Source organism: Callospermophilus lateralis, chromosome 8 (assembly GCF_048772815.1).
Source record: "Callospermophilus lateralis isolate mCalLat2 chromosome 8, mCalLat2.hap1, whole genome shotgun sequence".
Classification (NCBI taxonomy): Eukaryota; Metazoa; Chordata; class Mammalia; order Rodentia; family Sciuridae; genus Callospermophilus; species Callospermophilus lateralis.
Genome location: NC_135312.1, coordinates 58,655,304 through 58,671,763, shown reverse-complemented (window position 1 = coordinate 58,671,763; position 16,460 = coordinate 58,655,304). Strand labels below are relative to the sequence as shown.

At 40.2% G+C, this 16,460-nt stretch overlaps 1 protein-coding gene across 4 annotated transcripts in view; it reads right to left on the bottom strand.

The window, feature by feature from the left end:
• Septin11 (septin 11) overlaps positions 1-16,460 on the bottom strand; it is an 89,646-nt gene that overhangs the window by 14,491 nt on the left and 58,695 nt on the right. For 2 of the 4 annotated variants that reach the window (XM_076863988.2, XM_076863987.2), the window contains exons 4-8: positions 10,572-10,758; positions 7,130-7,291; positions 4,289-4,321; positions 3,783-3,879; positions 2,736-2,904 (exon numbers count right to left, since the gene is read on the bottom strand). In XM_076863988.2, coding sequence (XP_076720103.1) covers positions 2,736-2,904; positions 3,783-3,879; positions 4,289-4,321; positions 7,130-7,291; positions 10,572-10,758 — 648 coding nt within the window. Of the gene's footprint in view, positions 1-2,735; positions 2,905-3,782; positions 3,880-4,288; positions 4,322-7,108; positions 7,292-10,571; positions 10,759-16,460 lie in introns of all 4 variants that reach the window. The other 2 variants (XM_077110224.1, XM_077110225.1) reach the window with 2 other exon arrangements.

Sequence of the window (16,460 nt, the reverse complement as noted above, 5' to 3'; positions counted from 1 at the left end):
TATTGAGGGGATACAAAGTATTCATTTTTAGAGGGTCTGTTTTTTCCTACTTTTATTTTTTTCTTGTATAGGGTAAAGAGTAAAGATCTTGCTAATAAATTTATGATTTATTTCCCTTTTTATCATCAAAAAGGAAACTTTAGGCCAGTAGAAAAGGGACCAAATGGAAATGGGGAGACAAGTTCTCTATGAGTCAGGTGAGCTCAATGTCTACTCTCACCAATCCTAAAGGCCCTGTCTATAGAGTGGTCAGAGGAGTGGGTTGGCCCAGCAACTCCCCAGCCTTGCAGAAACTCTTCTGTAACCACCCAGCTCCACTTACCCTGGTGGGCACTTACTCTGGGCTTGCAGGAGATGCCTTAATTTAAAGGCCAGCGACAGAGACAGCAGAGCAGGTGGCAAGCTAGCACCTGGGGGGAATGCCCAGAATCCCCAGGTTCCCAGAAACCTATAGAGCCCTGGGTCACCTGGCCCCTCCTGGTGGTGGTAGAGAGTTAAGGATAGCATCACAGACTCTTCATATTCCACAGATTTCAGAATTGAAAAGAACATAGCTGTGCTGAATGGTTCCTAACACTGTGGGAGGCAAATTACCTCTAACAAACTCAGTTCCACATTCTAATTTTTACAGCAATTCACAGGCTCCAGGTTATGATCTAGTCTAGGTGTCAGCAAATTATAGCCCAAGGACCAAATGTGCATCCCTCCCACCTGGTTTTATAAATAAAGCTTTACTGAAACACAGCCATGCCTATTTATACCATGGCTTGTGGTCACTTTCAACTGACAAGAGTAGAATTGCTTACTTATGATGAGACCATGCGTGGCCTGCAGAAGTGGCCCATTATAAGAAGTCCTGGTGATAGATCTAATCTGTCCCTGATCTGGCTCAAATGAAGAAACTTGGGCCTGGAAGGGATGAGGATGTGAGTAGTAACAGGGCCAAGACTTAAACCCAAACTCCAGGAACTTTTCCCAGTGTTCTTTAGCACTAGCTGGATCTGAACAAGGGGGGATGTAGCCCAGTAGCAGAGCACTTGCCTAGTATGTGTGAAGCCCTGGGTTCAATTCCCAGTACTAGGGATGGGGTGGCTTGGATTTGAATGAATCCAGTGGCTACTGACTTCAATTTTATGGCAGTTCCTTTGTTTTATTTTGGGAACACAAACACTCTATGATATACTAAAGATAGCCTTTTCTATACAAAAACTATTTTTATCAGGTTTAATAACCATTGAGTGAGCCTAATTTTGTGGGACTATTCTTTGGTAAATGCATTTCAAGGTAGCTAAACCTGTGTAGACAAAAAAGCCTCCTACCCTTAGCCTAAGAAAGCAACATTTCATACGGCTGCAGAGAGTCAGTTTTATAAGCCCCCAGGGCGGAATACATGGTGCAAATTCAGCTAGAAGTTAACTTCTTGGTGAGCAGCCCTTTGTTCGGGTCTTCATTCTCACTAAATACACACATGCCCATGGGCCTGCCCAGTCGCACTGTAGCAGGGGACCAGCGGAGGCATTACTGAATTACCTCCAAAGGAATTGCAAAAAAAAAATGAACCTCTTCTCTTTCCCCAAAGTAGCTCAGGCCCAGGGGACAGAATCTGTGCACAGGTTCCCTCAGGTTCTATGGATATCAAAGTGTTTCTGGGCTAGCCACAAAAGAGAGAGAAAACAGGTTTTTTTCCAAGGCATTGCAGACTCCAATCAGAAGAGGTAGCCAGTGCAGACAAACCTCTCACATCATTTCAATTCAAATTCCCACTACGAAATAGGTTGGGTACAATCCTCTCCTCTACCAGAAGGTGGCGACCTGGCTTGGCAGCCTCATCTTCCAGGGTGATTCAGAATTGTGCCTCTATCACCAAGCCTGGTGGGCACCAGTACTCCAACCCTGTCAATCCTTTCCCTGCCACTGGGCTCTAGCAAGAACTGGACATTTGTTAGGGCAATAATTCTACATTCATTACTCCTTTTCAAACTTTACATCTCCATCCATCAATGATGTGGGAAAATATATACATTTTCTAAAAGTTATTCCCTTTCCTACTCCTCTGTTGTTAGAACTGTACTGGACCACTGAAAGCTAGTAAGAGCGCGCAAAAACACCAAGAGCTTTGAGAAGTTAAACCTATTTGGCAAAAATGTGTGGCTCAGTAGCTGGGCACAGCGGCGCACACCTGTAATCCTGCAAATTGGGAGGATGAGTCAGGAGGATCACAAGTTTCAGGCCAGCAGCAGCAACTTAGTAAGGCCCTAAGCAATTTAGTGAGACCTTATCTCAAAATTAAAAAATTAAAAAGGGTTGAGGATATAAAATTAAAAAGGGTATGTTAGTGATAACACTCCCCTGGATTCAATCCCCAGTACTAAAGGGTGGGGGGACTGTATGGACCAGTATCTGTACTCTGCAAACCTAACAGTTAAGAACCTGGGCTCAGGAGTAACATAGTGAAGCTCAAATCCCACCCACCTCACTTACTTGTAGGGTATTAGCTAGGTTGCTTACACTCTTTCAGTGCTGTGAGTTTCATCATCTATAACTCTAGTTAGTTACAATAATTGAAATACAGTGGTACAGTGGTTATCACAGTGCCTGGCTTTATGTTCCTTGAATCTCCTTCCCCAGGCCACTCCATCACCAACACCCCAATCCAACATGCATTTTCTATGATGCACCAATGTGCTACCCCTAGCACTGCCAGACAGACACTTAACAGCTGGGTATCCTCATACCTGAAGGGCTTGCTGTCAGGGTCAGTGTCCTTGAATCCCATCTCCTCAAGCTTACAGCGCCGGTACAACTCATAATGGCGGGTGTGTGTCTGTTCTCTCAAGTCTTCCATGTTCACGCGAATCAGCATCTCCCGCAGCTTCACAAAATCACAATGGTTTTCATTCTCAACTGCAAATGATGGGGAAAAGTAGGAGAAAGGGCTATTAGCAACATCACAGAAAATCTTAGATGCTTGCAAGATGTTGCTACCATCACTCTGAACTCCCTGAAATCTCAAAACCAACTAAAGGTGTTTTACAGCGATCAGAAAGGATTTCAGATAGCACTGAAACTAACACTAATGGTGGTAAGGCTAACTGCCGGGTGCCTATTCTGTGCAAAAACTCAGAAAGGAGCTTTACAGATTTTGACTTTATCCTTCACAATCATTCAACCAATAAACTTTGTGATTTTTGCTTTGCAGATAAAGAAGCCTGGCTTTGATAAGCAAGCTGACCTCCCAAAAAGAGGTAGCAGAGTCTAAACTCAAACACCATATCATCTGGTCCAAAGCCAGGCCTGTTTCTATCATTCCATGCCATCAGGAACTGTACCAGGCAGTTTTTCAATACCACCATTATTCCCAATTACCAAATATTTATTGAAATAACACTTAATTGGAAGACAACTTTCCCAGAGATGACTGAGCAAGTCATCCTCTTGTTTGCATGAAATTGTTTTTTTGCACTTTCTGATACTTTGCTGATGCAACTGGTTCAGGCTCCTGGGGAAATTTTTATTTTCTAGGAATTTATGCTGAATTTCCTACACAACCAGTGAAAGCTAGTAAGAGGAGTCATCTCATTGCCACTAGGGCTTGGCAGCTGCTTCTCTCTACTGTCTGTCTAACTGCATGGGTCTTTCTCACCCTGATAACAGCCAGGAGTGACACCACACCACTTACTCCCACCTCCCCCTGTTTTACACTTCCCAACACAGGGAGGGAAGAATTGTGGTCATTCACCCCAGGCACTGACTTTAGAGTCCCCTTCCCGTGATTGACATACCCTGCACCACGCCCCAGGGGTACTGCCTGGCCTTTGCCATCTTGTTGCCAATCTTCACTTCTTCTGTGCTGCCAACCACTGCAAACGGGAGGTGGACCTGCCAAGCAACAGAGAGGAGTGTGATTATCTTCCACAGCTCCAACAGAGTCTGTTTCTCCACCCACCTCTGCAAGCTCCTCCTTCTGCAATCTCTATTTCATGGCAAGACACAAGGTGGGCCAGGAGAACACGTAGAAGATTCTCTAGCTCATGTATCCTACACCCTACAGCCAAATACTTGTTAGGAGCTAGATTGCAGGGAAAACTGCAGAAGCGGTAGCAACCATATAGTAAGCTCTAGATGTGCCCCATCCAACACAGCCGTCACTCACGACTTGTGACCACAGAGCAGGTGAAGTATAGTTTGTAGAACCCAAAACCTCACTTTTTAATTTTATTTGCTTTTAATTAATATACATGTAAATTCCAAATGAAAGCAGTATAGAATGTTTTCCTGTTCAACATACCTTTGTTGTTTGTAAGGACAGCATTTTACTACGCTTCAAAAAAAAAAAAAAAAAAAAGACCAGTTTTGGCAAGGTACGTACAAATTTAAAGGGAAAGGGCTTATTGTTTGTTCATTTGTTTGGGAGGGGGAATTGATACTTATTTCACATAGAAAAACTTTGAAGTATGTTAGGAATAATCTAAGCATGTGAATCTGCTTTTTAACTATAAATTTTCTTTCTTTTTTTTTTTCTTGACACTAGCTATTGAACCCAGAAGTGCTTTATCTCTGAGATACATCCTAATACTTTTTATTTTTTTATTTTGAGACAGGGTCTCACTAAGTTGCCCCACTCAAGGCTAGCACTGAACATGTGATCCTCCTGCCTCAACCTCCTGAATTGCTTGGATTACAAGCATGTACCACCAGGCCCATCTTACCTATAAATTTAATGAATTGTAAATACAGACCAAGCATTGTTAATAAAAATTGGAAATACAAATTGAGATGTACTAACATTATAAAACTTCAAAGACTTGCTATTAAAGGATCATGTTAATAACTTTTTAATTCATTACATAAAGAAACAATAATATTCTGGATATACTGGATTAGGATTAAGTAAATTCTTAAAATTAATTTCATGCTTCATATTTTAAATGTAACTACTAGAAAAATTTAAATTACTTGTGTAGCTCACATTGTATTTCTATTGAACAGAACTATTTAGATAGCTGATCACTGCACAAATTTCAAGTCAGAAATACACGTTAGCCCGAAATACTGAATCAAGCCTTCCACTCAGATTTATCTCAAGCATAGGTGGTGTCCAAGACAACCGACTCTTTTCTAATGGTTTATTTGGTAGTTATGGCTACATTCTGGGGGTAGGGAGAAAACTAATTCTGTTTTTCTATTAGCATACAAGAATAAAGAAATTTGATAGAGTTGCTCTGAGAATTACAACCCAATACCCTTCTCCTACAAATCCATTGAGAAGGAGAATGTTTTCAAGTCAAATCCTTTTCCTCAGAAAGCTTGGCAGAATCCTCACCTCAAGTTTCTCAAGTGGGACTTTGTGAAAGATGCAAGATTATTTAAATTTCCTAGTTAATCTCACCACTCTGAAGGGAGGAAGAAAAGTACATTTTCCTTCTCAAACTCAAAGTCTGAAACTGAACCATGGTCCCTGAAGCTGAGGAACTCAAAGGTCTTTCCAGCTAACATTCTGGTCCAATGACCAAGGAACATTCCATTCAATGCATCAAAAGCAACCACCAGGGGAATCTGTGTTACTCAGCTACCCACACATCATATGGAATCATATCTGAAAGAACTGTTTGCATGAAAAGCCTAAAAGAAAATTTTTTCATAAACAGCAAGATTCGTTTGGAATGTCAAAGATCTTCAGTCTTACTAATTAGATAAAGAGAGAAAGAGAGTAAAAGTTTGTGGATATTTTCTTTCTAGGAAGTTCAATGAAAACTTAATTTTATAACCATGAAATATTATTTAAAAAGATTGAGGTGGGGGATGGAGAGGTGGCTCAGTATTAAGAGTGCTTATCTAACTTCTCAGAAAAAGATAATTGATCAACAAATGTATGAAAAAAATGTTCAACATCTCTAGCAATTAGAGAAATACAAATCAAAACTACTCTAAAGTTTCATCCCACTCCAGTCAGAATGGCAGTTATCAAGAATACAAGTAATAATAAGTGTTGGCAAGGATGTGGGGGAAAAGGCACACACATATATTGCTGGTGGGACTGCAAATTGGTGCAACCAATCTGGAAAGCAGTATGGAGATTCCTTAAAAAACTTGGAATGGAATCACTATTTGACCCCGCTATCCCACTCCTTGGTCTATACTCAAAGGACTTAAAAACAGTATACTACAATGATGCAGCCACATCCATGTTTACAGTATAATTCACAATAGCTAAACTGTGAAACCAACCTAGATGCCCTTCAAAAGATGAATGGATAAACAAAATGTGATATGTATGTGTGCACACACACACACACACATACACACACAATGGAATATTATCAGCATTAAAAGAGAATAAAATTATGGCATTTGCAGGTAAATGGATGGAGTTGGAGAATATCATGCTAAGTAAGCCAATCCCCCAAACCAAAGGCCAAATGTTTTCTCTGATAAGTGAATGCTCATCCATAATGGGAGGAAGGGCATGGGATGAATGGGCACAGGGGTCAGAGGGGTGGGGAGGGGGCACAGGGGGTAAGAAAGATAGAGGAATGAGACGAACTTCATTACTTTAAGTATATGTATGATTACACTAATGGTGTGATCTACTTCATGTACAACCACAGAAATAAAAAATTGTACTGCATTTGTGTACAGTGAATTGAAGTGCATTCTGCTGTCACGTATAACTGATTAGAGCAAATTAAAAAAAAAAAAGGCTTGGTGGCATGAATGAGAACCTGGGTTCAATTTCCATTAAGGCTTTAAAAAAAAAGATGGAGAGGGATATAAAGAGAAAGTAGATGATTTTATTCATGCTTACTGAACCCTACACTGAACCCTACACTAAGATCCCATATTACAGTTCTATAGAAAAATGCACACATGGCATCTCCACCTGAGCTGAGATTTGTCTTGGAAATCATTAACCATTCGAGTAAGAAGGAAATCTGAGATCATCCTGTTTAACTCTCCCACTTGATAGGTGGGAAAACTAAGGCCCAGGCTGGTTAAAAGACTTGCAGTGGCAGATCTGGACTCCAAATGGAGTCTCAGGTCCCCAATGCAGGTTTAGCTACTCTGCAATGCTGCTACTAAGAAAATCTTCCAGGAGAGTCATTTGTACCCATTTTATTTGAGGTCTTACACTCATCGTTGCATTAATCTCTGCCACCGTTTCTTCATCTGTAGGGAACTGGTATATCTGGACGCCATTGCTGACTAGTTCACTCATGATCTTACTTTTAAATTTGTGCAGTTCATTCTTGGCAATCGTGTCTGCTTTTGCAATTATTGGAATAATGTTCACCTGTAAAACAAACGTGTCCATTTTTGCACAACTTCAACATAAGAGAAATAGACATGGGCGTAAAACATAGTAAATAAATAAATAAATAAATATTGTAAAGCCTCACTGTAAAAAAACATATATGACACTGAAAATTGGACTATTTACCTAGATGCAAAATTAAGAAGACCTGGGATAATCTTTTAGTTCCATCTCAGAACACTTAGACTTCCTTCCATCCTACACAGAAAATCATACTTGTAATTTCCTCTCCTGTGCTACCTCATCCTTTTTTTTTTTTAACAGAGGGAGAGGAAATGTTATTACTCCATGACAAACAGCAGTAACAAAGGAGCTATTCTTTGAATAACCAACCACTCCTTCTGGACCCCTCCCACTTTCTTTAGGTGCTTGACTTCTGCATGCTCTGACAGTGTGATCACAAAGTTTTTGTTAGAGCAGCAGAATGTCAGTCCCATGCAGGCTAAAATCCTTTCTTTGTTCTAATACCCTGAAAATTGCTAGGAGAGGGGAACCTAAGTATTAAAGCAAGAATATTTTTACTTACTTTAAAATTTTTCAAACTCACACTAGCTAATTCTTTTGAAAATCAGCTTCTATCAAATTTCTCCTTCATGCCAGAAGTAGACCCAGTGCCAAAAACATGGCTCAATTTCTGAGTCTCCTCAGTTATGAATAACAGGGGAGAACTTGGAGTTTGACATTAATGGCAGACAGCCCAGAATGAGGGCCAAGGACACCCTAGAGTATAAGCTTTAAACCCAAGGTGGGCCATTTTTTTCCTACCATCCCCCAGCCCTATCCACAGGACACATTTTTTAAATCTACATTTTAAGATTAACTTTCTTCTTCCTATGTGGAGATTTCAATAAGATGCTACTGACATCTGATATTTAGAGCTCTGCTCTTCACCCAGCCCAAGAACACTGAACGAGAGGTTTCGGGTCACATCTGCATTTTTGCTTCTCCTTTTATCTCCCACAGGCCAAATCAGAAGACGTGGTGGTTGGGCTGGGGATGTGGCTCAAGCAGTAGCGCGCTCACCTGGTGTGCGTGCGGCCCGGGTTCGATCCTCAGCACCACATACAAACAAAGATGTTGTGTCCTCTCTCTCTCTCTCTCTCTCTCTCTCTCTCTCTCTCTCTCTCTCTCTCTCCCTCCTCCCACTCTCTCTTTAAAAAAAAAAAGAAGACGTGGTGGTAGAAAGTCCTTTTCTTCAACCTATTCTATAACACACTCCTAAGTCCCTAGCACTTGGGATCCCTCCAAGCGAAGTATAGACTGGAAATCATCCCTGATGGCAGGGGATGCGTCTGGATCACAACCAGGGAACCAAAACCTTCCCTCCTGTGTCCACTGGCTATCTTGCATCCACACTTAGTACTCAATTAATACCAAACTGGACAAGATGACAGAGGCTCGTGTTTCCTTGACCAAACTGATCAAGTAGGTAGAGACACCAAGCAATTTAGTTTTAAAATCTCTTTTCTCTCATTGGCAGGAGTTTGAGACTCTTTTCTGAAATGATCATGTTTTCTTAATTCTTCCCTTCACTTGTATAAACAAAACGTGGATAATATCATTTTCAGATGCTATGCAGCTCTCCAACTCTATAACAATTCAATCCTTGAAAGTTTAACTTGCACTGTGATTGAGGGGTTTGATTGCCTTGTGCTGGATCAGCTTGTTTTGCGTGCCACGCCCCCTTTTCATATGAAAATCACCTCTGCTAAACACAATTTCATGTTGTGGGCTATTAACCTGGCTTGGTCTACATGCATGGCCCTCAGGTAAGAGGCCACCTCACTCTGCTTCCTTCAGACTGTCTGTGGAGAATAGGGGCTCCTGATGATGGGGGGACCTGCCTCACTTTCAAAGATCTGACAGCAGAGAGAGCAGCCCGGCCTGTGCAGAGTCCCATCCGGGTAACAGCACAGCTCCCAGGCACTCAGTTCAAGTGCAGCAAACCCAATGGGCTGAAGAAGGGTTTCTATTTATTCTACCAAGAGTGCTCTCACTGCAGTAATCCCTTCAGGCCATCGGAATATTTTTCTGTAAAACACTGTGTCTGTGTGTGCTGGAAGCCCAAGGAGCCTGGCTCGGCTTCAGCCTCTCCAGCCAAGCCCTTTGTGGGCTGTTCCAGAAGAAACCTTGGGGACAGGCCTCTAACTATTTTATCCCCCTAGAGAATAAGTATCTTTGAAAGAGTGTTGTTTGGACCAAAAAAAAAAATCACACCAACCAAGCCCTCTAAGGTCCTTATCACCTGATAAGAATTTCCATCCGAGGGCTGGGGTGGTGGCTCAGTGGTAAAGCGCTTGCCTAGCATGTGTGAGGCACTCGGTTTGGTTCTCAGCACCACATATAAATACATAAAATAAAGGTCCACTGACAACTAAAAAATATTTGAAAAATAAATAAATAAATAATTTCCATCAAATGCAAGAAAGTGTTTTTCTAGGAGAAAATACCATGACTTAGATTTACGGTTGTTCTGGTTGCCATTTGCTTTGTCTTTGTTTCAAAATGTGTTCTCTTCTATATATTTCAAAACAGAAAATCAAATTAATTGTAAAGCAGGCCACCAAATTTTATCAAACGTAACAGTCAACTCCTTTGAATGCTCTGAAAAAGAGGATACAAAGGCATCAAGCTCAGGGGACAAGCTGAATGGAGACTCCACTTCTTCTGAACACCCGTGTTCAAAAATCTAAAAAGCCAAGCTGGCCTCAAATAGGCAAAAAGTTAACATTTATTTCATTTTAAACTTTGAATTAAAGTTTTAAAAATCATTTAACCTTAAAGAAATGGCCATTTTAGAAGTTAATTTAACCTTTAAAAATCTTTTAAAAAGAAATTTAGAGAAAGGTTTTAAAGAAAATAAATGAATCTTGAATTTATACTTCAATCTCCTACTTAAGAACTAAATGTATTTTCTAACAAGCCACGCCTTGTTGTTATTGTTGTTGTTGTTGTTTTGTGGGCTATTAATCTAGAGATCAAACCCAGGGCCTCATGCATGTGAGGCATGCACTCTACCAATGAGCTCTATCCCTAACCCACAAGCCACGTTTTGTGAGTGAGTTTTGTTTTGTTTTGCCCTAACATCCAGAAGAGGATTTCAAGCATTTCTTACACTGCCAAACCCTGTGGTTCTGTAATCCAGAAAATAAAACAAAACAAAAAAACAAATTGCAGTGAAAGCAGAGAATAAATTGAGGCCTTTAGAATAAAGGTACTCTAAAAGGAGAATTGATATAATCAGAGTGACAGACAGTACCTTACTGTCCAGCTTCTTCATGGTGACCAGGTCCAGAGACTTCAGTGAATGTCCCGTGGGGGCGATAAAGTAGAGGCAGGCGTGAATCCTTGTGTCGTGGTAGTTGAAGAGAGAACGTTTAATCTTCAGTTCCTCTTGCAAGTAGGCCTCAAATTGGGCATCGATGTATTCCACTATTGGCTTATAGCTACAAAACAGAATATTTTGAAAATACTTTTAAATCAGCATGTTTCCAGTCTCAAACCTCTTTCACAGAAACATTATCAGTGGCTTTCTCCTAAACGCTGGAGCCCAAGTTCCTTGCCTTGGTATCTAAGGTCTTCTGTCACCTGGCCCCTGAAGAACTCTCCAGGATCATCCATCTCTCCCACTCCCTCCCTGGCAATACACAGCGACCTGTATTGGCCCTTGTACAGAACATCTTCATTTGCCTCTGGCCCTCTGTCATGCTGGCCCCTGTAGCTGTAACAGACTTCTTTCAATATTCTCTGGGCTAACACTCATTCTTTAAAACAGAGACTATACATACATGGAACATGCTACCTGTTCCCCGCCCTTTGCCCCCGCAGGTGCCCAGAGAAGATATTAATAAGAGGTTTTAGCATTCTTTCCTGCTGGGCCAAAACTAGCCTTGAAATCCATCTTAATCAAGTGTTTCTGAAAGACTTTAACAAGTGATTGGCCCTGGTGCACAAAATGAAACTGGTTTATGACTTTGGGATATGGCATCACCACCCATGGGGGCCTTTCCTCCAGCCATTCCTCCAGAGACAAGGTGAGGTACCTGTCTGTGCTCCCTTAAACCTTATACACACTCCCCAACTCCATCTAGAAATTGAAGAGCTAATATTACCAAGATCTTCAAGATTCTAACTCAAAAATTTCATGATTTATTGGTGAACTTTGTAACTCTCTCTTCTCTTCACCAAAACATAGTTCAACTCTGTTTTGGATAATTGTGTATGACTCTATTAACTGACCATAAACACACTGTTAAAAGCATTTTGGGTCTATATCATCGATAAATCCCATCTTCTCCAGGGAGTAAGTCTTATGTTAGGTCACCGTGGGAAACCGATGAACTCTTTCAGTCTCCAAAGGGGAGCAGCTCAGAAGTTCATTTTAGCAGCAGAGACAGATCTATTAGGAAGACAAAGGGTTAATCCACCCCAAACTTAGTGCCTTTCTGGGGAATGATTTAAATTGTAAGAAAAATAAAAACCTTTCAACACACAGATCCCAGATCCATAAATTAAACTGAAACCTTCAATAGGCACTACAAATATTCCATAATAAAGATGACAGCAGACATTCTAAAGGAAAAAAACAAAATCCCCTGAAGTAAATAATAATGCATTTATGATCAAAACTAAAAGCAGCCAATAAATACCTTCTGGTGGTAATTTTCTTTGGTGATTTTATCATAATATACTGGTTCAATTTAAGCACATAGAGTCTTTAGATATTTAAAAAAAAAAAAAAAGGTAAAATATGTAACTGTAACTTAAAAGCCCCGAGTCAAAAAAAGTGAAATTCTAATAGAAAGGATAAGTGAGTAATTAGATTATTCTCTATTTTTCAATTTTAAAATGCAGGCTTGTACTACATAGCAATAATCATAATTATTATTATGGGATAGTTATATAGGATGGTGGCTAGAAAGATGGATTCAAGTCAGACTGCCTAAGCCCAAAATCTGTCTTCACAGTCCCTAGCTGTGTGGCCATTAGCAGGCCACTAAACCTCCCCTTGCCTCACTCTCCTCAGAGATAAATCAGGGACAAAACAGTACCTCTACCAGAGAGCTATTCTGAAAAATAAATGAGCTAATATAAAGGACCAGCACATAAAAGTACAATAAATTAAAATGTCCTGAATTAAAAAAAAAAAAAAAAAAAAAAACCCAAACCAGGAAATTTGTACCCACCCAGTTCCCTGGTGACTGTTCTGCTACTGAGGTCATACCTCTGGGGAAGTGGACCAGGCCTTCAAAGGAGGTCCACCCATGTCTGCAGGCTGGTGCTTTCGTTTCCTGACACTGGAGCAGTGTTTAGAGATAGATGAGGGTTCTCCCTAGCACCCTCTTAGCCCAAAGGAGGAAAAACAGCTCACCACATTTATTCTTCTTGCCTCCCTAGTTTCTGAATTTAAACTGTCCTTGTCTCCTCTCAATACTAGTCTAAGTGCATTTCTGCTTTCTTACTTCTGGTTTTGATTGATTTCGATCCTCAAAAGACCCTGGAAGGCATAATAACACTGGATTTGTTTTATTTTGTCTTTTTTTTTTTTTTGCGGTGGGGCTGCTTTTAAAAAAAACAGTCCCCCTTTATTTGGTGTATCTTTGTTTATTGTTATAAAATTATTATATCTTCCTCAGTGAAGAATGCTTTCTGAGCTGGATTCAAGTCATCTTTTGATCTCTCACATCTTAGGTTTCCCTTGCCTGCCCCCATTAACCACTCCTGCTAGTCTTTCAATCTCCCTCCCTCCACTCTCTGTGATCTTCCTGAAAAATCATGCTTTTTCCTGTGTCTCACTTTGCATTTATCTAATGACAAGTCACAAATGTCTACCTCAGTGAGCTTCAGACCACTTACCCAATTGTTTATCAGATACTTCCAACAGCTCTTCAAACCAAACTGTTCAATCCTGTACCCCCAACCCTCAAGGTGGTGAATGACAAGAGCATCCACACCACTGTCCCATCAGAGACCTGGGATTCAACCTGGAGACCTCTCTTATCTCACGTGCCTAGTCAAGCATGAAATCCCTTCTGTTTTACCTTCTGTATCATAAACAAATAACCACTATTTACCAAAACCACTCTTCCCTACGTCAACTATTTAATTATGTTTACAAAAGTTTCCTCTTGACAAGAAATAAGCCCGCCAAGTGATTTGTACCCCTTGTCATAATCCAAATTTTCTGCCCCCTCCTTCAACCACTTCCTTTCTTTTTTCTATCTGCATACATGGTCAGAAAGACCAAGAAGCTTAATCCCAGCTGGCCTTTTGCTATCTTCCATTCACACAGAAAGGGCACCTACTTATAGTCTGTGTGACCAATTCAAACTTCTTGATTCTAACCATACCGACCTGAGGAGATGGAGGAGATCAAATCAAACTAGTCTGCATTTTTACATAATCCCCTTTTACGACATGAGTGTAGTCCTTGTAACCCACTACTCATTTTCTTCATATGCTTCCAGACATTAAGGGAAAAAAAAAAAAAAAAAGCAATAAAATCCCAAAGGGTGACCCTAAAAGTAATGGAAGAAGTTATTTAATATACTTTTCTATCCATCCAACCTACCCACTGATCATTCTAACACAATGGCAAACTTACCAAGTTTTTCTCTTATCTTGCTGTTAGCCCAAAACAACTTTTCTTACCCCTGCACTACCTCTACCAGAAAACATTAAAAACTTAGAATTTAACAGCTAAACAGCCCATATCACTTCTATTTTATAACTCTAATAAACATCTGGTGAACGTGAGGGTTCTCTCTCTCAATGGGTTTTGGTTATTCAGGCTCTTCAGGACTATTATCACAATTTGTGATACCCTATGGAAAGTCCACCTCCCATCTCTCAAATGTGGGACAAACTAACTATTCTGTTCCAGTTGGACAGCAAAATATAGTTTCCTTTCGTCTCCAGACCCCTTCCTTTTTCACCGAAGAATACAGACAGTCAAAGCAAGGAAACTCTTAAACAACAAGGAGTTAAACATAACAGGAAACCTTACCAGATCTCTCTTCCTGCCTCCTTCTAGCTAGCCTGGTCAAAGGAGATAATGATGCAGGAATGCTACATGTTCCAAGCCTATGTAAACAAACTGGGACATTCTTAAAGTCTTGCATTTATGGCAAAAAAAAAAAAAAAAAAAAAAAAAAGCTTGCCTAATCCCCGAAGTAGGTAATAATAATCATGAGTTACAGAAGGCACACATCCTTTCCCAAGTGGTTACATACAGATGCAAAAATGCATATTCAACTTCCAATTTTTTGATGAAAGCAGAGCTTGTCCGAATAACTATTTTTAAACAAGTGATTTGGGTTTACAGTCAACAGTGTCAACAATGCCTTCTGAGGCACAAGGGAATGGGGAATTTCAAATGCCATTCAAAGGAGTTATGCAACAGCTGTCAAGAAATTTCAGAGGGAAAAAAATATTTGGTATCTAGGTTAGGTTAATATCACACTTCCTCTCTTCTAAATCTCCTTGGTAACTATTATTTGACCCAAATGAGTCAGATCAGTTCTTAAAGAGGACTCCAGCTGCAAATATGAGGCTCCACGTTGCACTAACTTCAACTATTTGCTGTTCAGGACCGGTGAGTGATAACCACCAGCCAGGGGGGAGGTCCCCATTTGGGGGAGGCACTGAAGCAGTGATTCTTAAGCTGAAAAAGCACATGGTCTTGGTAGCAAGATGCTAGGTGGAGGATGATTCGTACTCAAGTGGGAATCCTGAAAAAGTCCAATAAAAAAGAATGATGTTCCCTAACCCCAGGGAGAATCTGTCCAGCCTGAGAGCTAAGGAACAGGCCTGGCTCTGGTGTGCTCTGGTGTGCTCTGTGACCATACAATGACTAGAAGCCCCGGGCACTCTCCCCAGCTCCCACAAAGCACTGTGTTCGTTCTCTCTCTCTCTCTCTCTCTTTTCCTTGATGCCAGGGTTTTCTCTTCATTTATTTCACTTGGCATTAAAACCAGCCTTCAGGAACGAACCTCTTCTTCATGACTTGGCATTGAGGTCTCAAGTGAGGAGCAACTGCTCAGCTGCAGAGTCAGAGCTTAGCTGTCCCTGCCCCAACACAATGTACAGACAGTCCATTCTGACCAGATGCAAAATAAAATCTTCCTATCTAACAATAGACACAGGACAAGGTCTATTGAAGAGCATTTCAAGTGCTCTATAGATAAAGAGCTCGGTGCTCTGATTATTGTGATGCTCTGCTCATACTTAAATCAGGAATTGTTAAAATATATGTAGACAATACACATTTTTACATAAAAATAATTCAAGTTCCTCTTTACAAAACATATGTATATTGTGTTTTGAGGAAACACAATTTTGAGGAAAAGTTAAAAAGACGAAAACTCTGATATTAATGAAGACTTAAACAAATATACAACTTATTTCTACACACTGGTGTCTCTAAGGGGTGAGACATTCTCATAATGTCACTGCCCAAAAATGTCTCTGGAAGCCTCATTCTAGAAATATCTTTGTGCCGGACAGTTTTAACTTTCTTAAACCTCTTTTGAGAATGAATTTACATTTTCAAACAGTCAAGCTATCTGAAGTTGAGACTAAAGAACAGGACTGGTGTTGGGAAGGACAGTGAGCTAGATCTTGGAAGTGAAATGAACACAGGGGTCGTGCCTTGGGAGGTTAAGAATTAACAGCTTCCCTTAAGCAAGCGCAAACAGCAGCTCACAGTGAAAACCCAAACTTATATGTCCTTGTAAATGGGCTATATGTATTTTATAAAATAAAAACTCACTATATATTATTTTCTAATTATATCTTCAAGCTTACGTGAAGAACCATACCAGTTTTAATGACTGAATACACAAGGCTTGACTGGCAGCTAGGAGCCTCCATCTATACACACACTACTGAACCAAAATGCTTTAAAACTAAATAGAAATAAAATAAAAATTTTCTTTCTTTGTTTCTTTTTTATTTATCTTTTTAAAAAATATCTTTAGTGGTAGATGGACACAATACCTTTATTTTATTTATTTATATGTGGTGCTGAGGATCAAACCCAATGACTCACACATGCTAGGCAAGCACTCTACAACTGGGCTACAGCTCCAGCCCCTAAAATATTTTTATTTCTCAACTAGGCATAATAGCATATGCTTATAATCTCAGA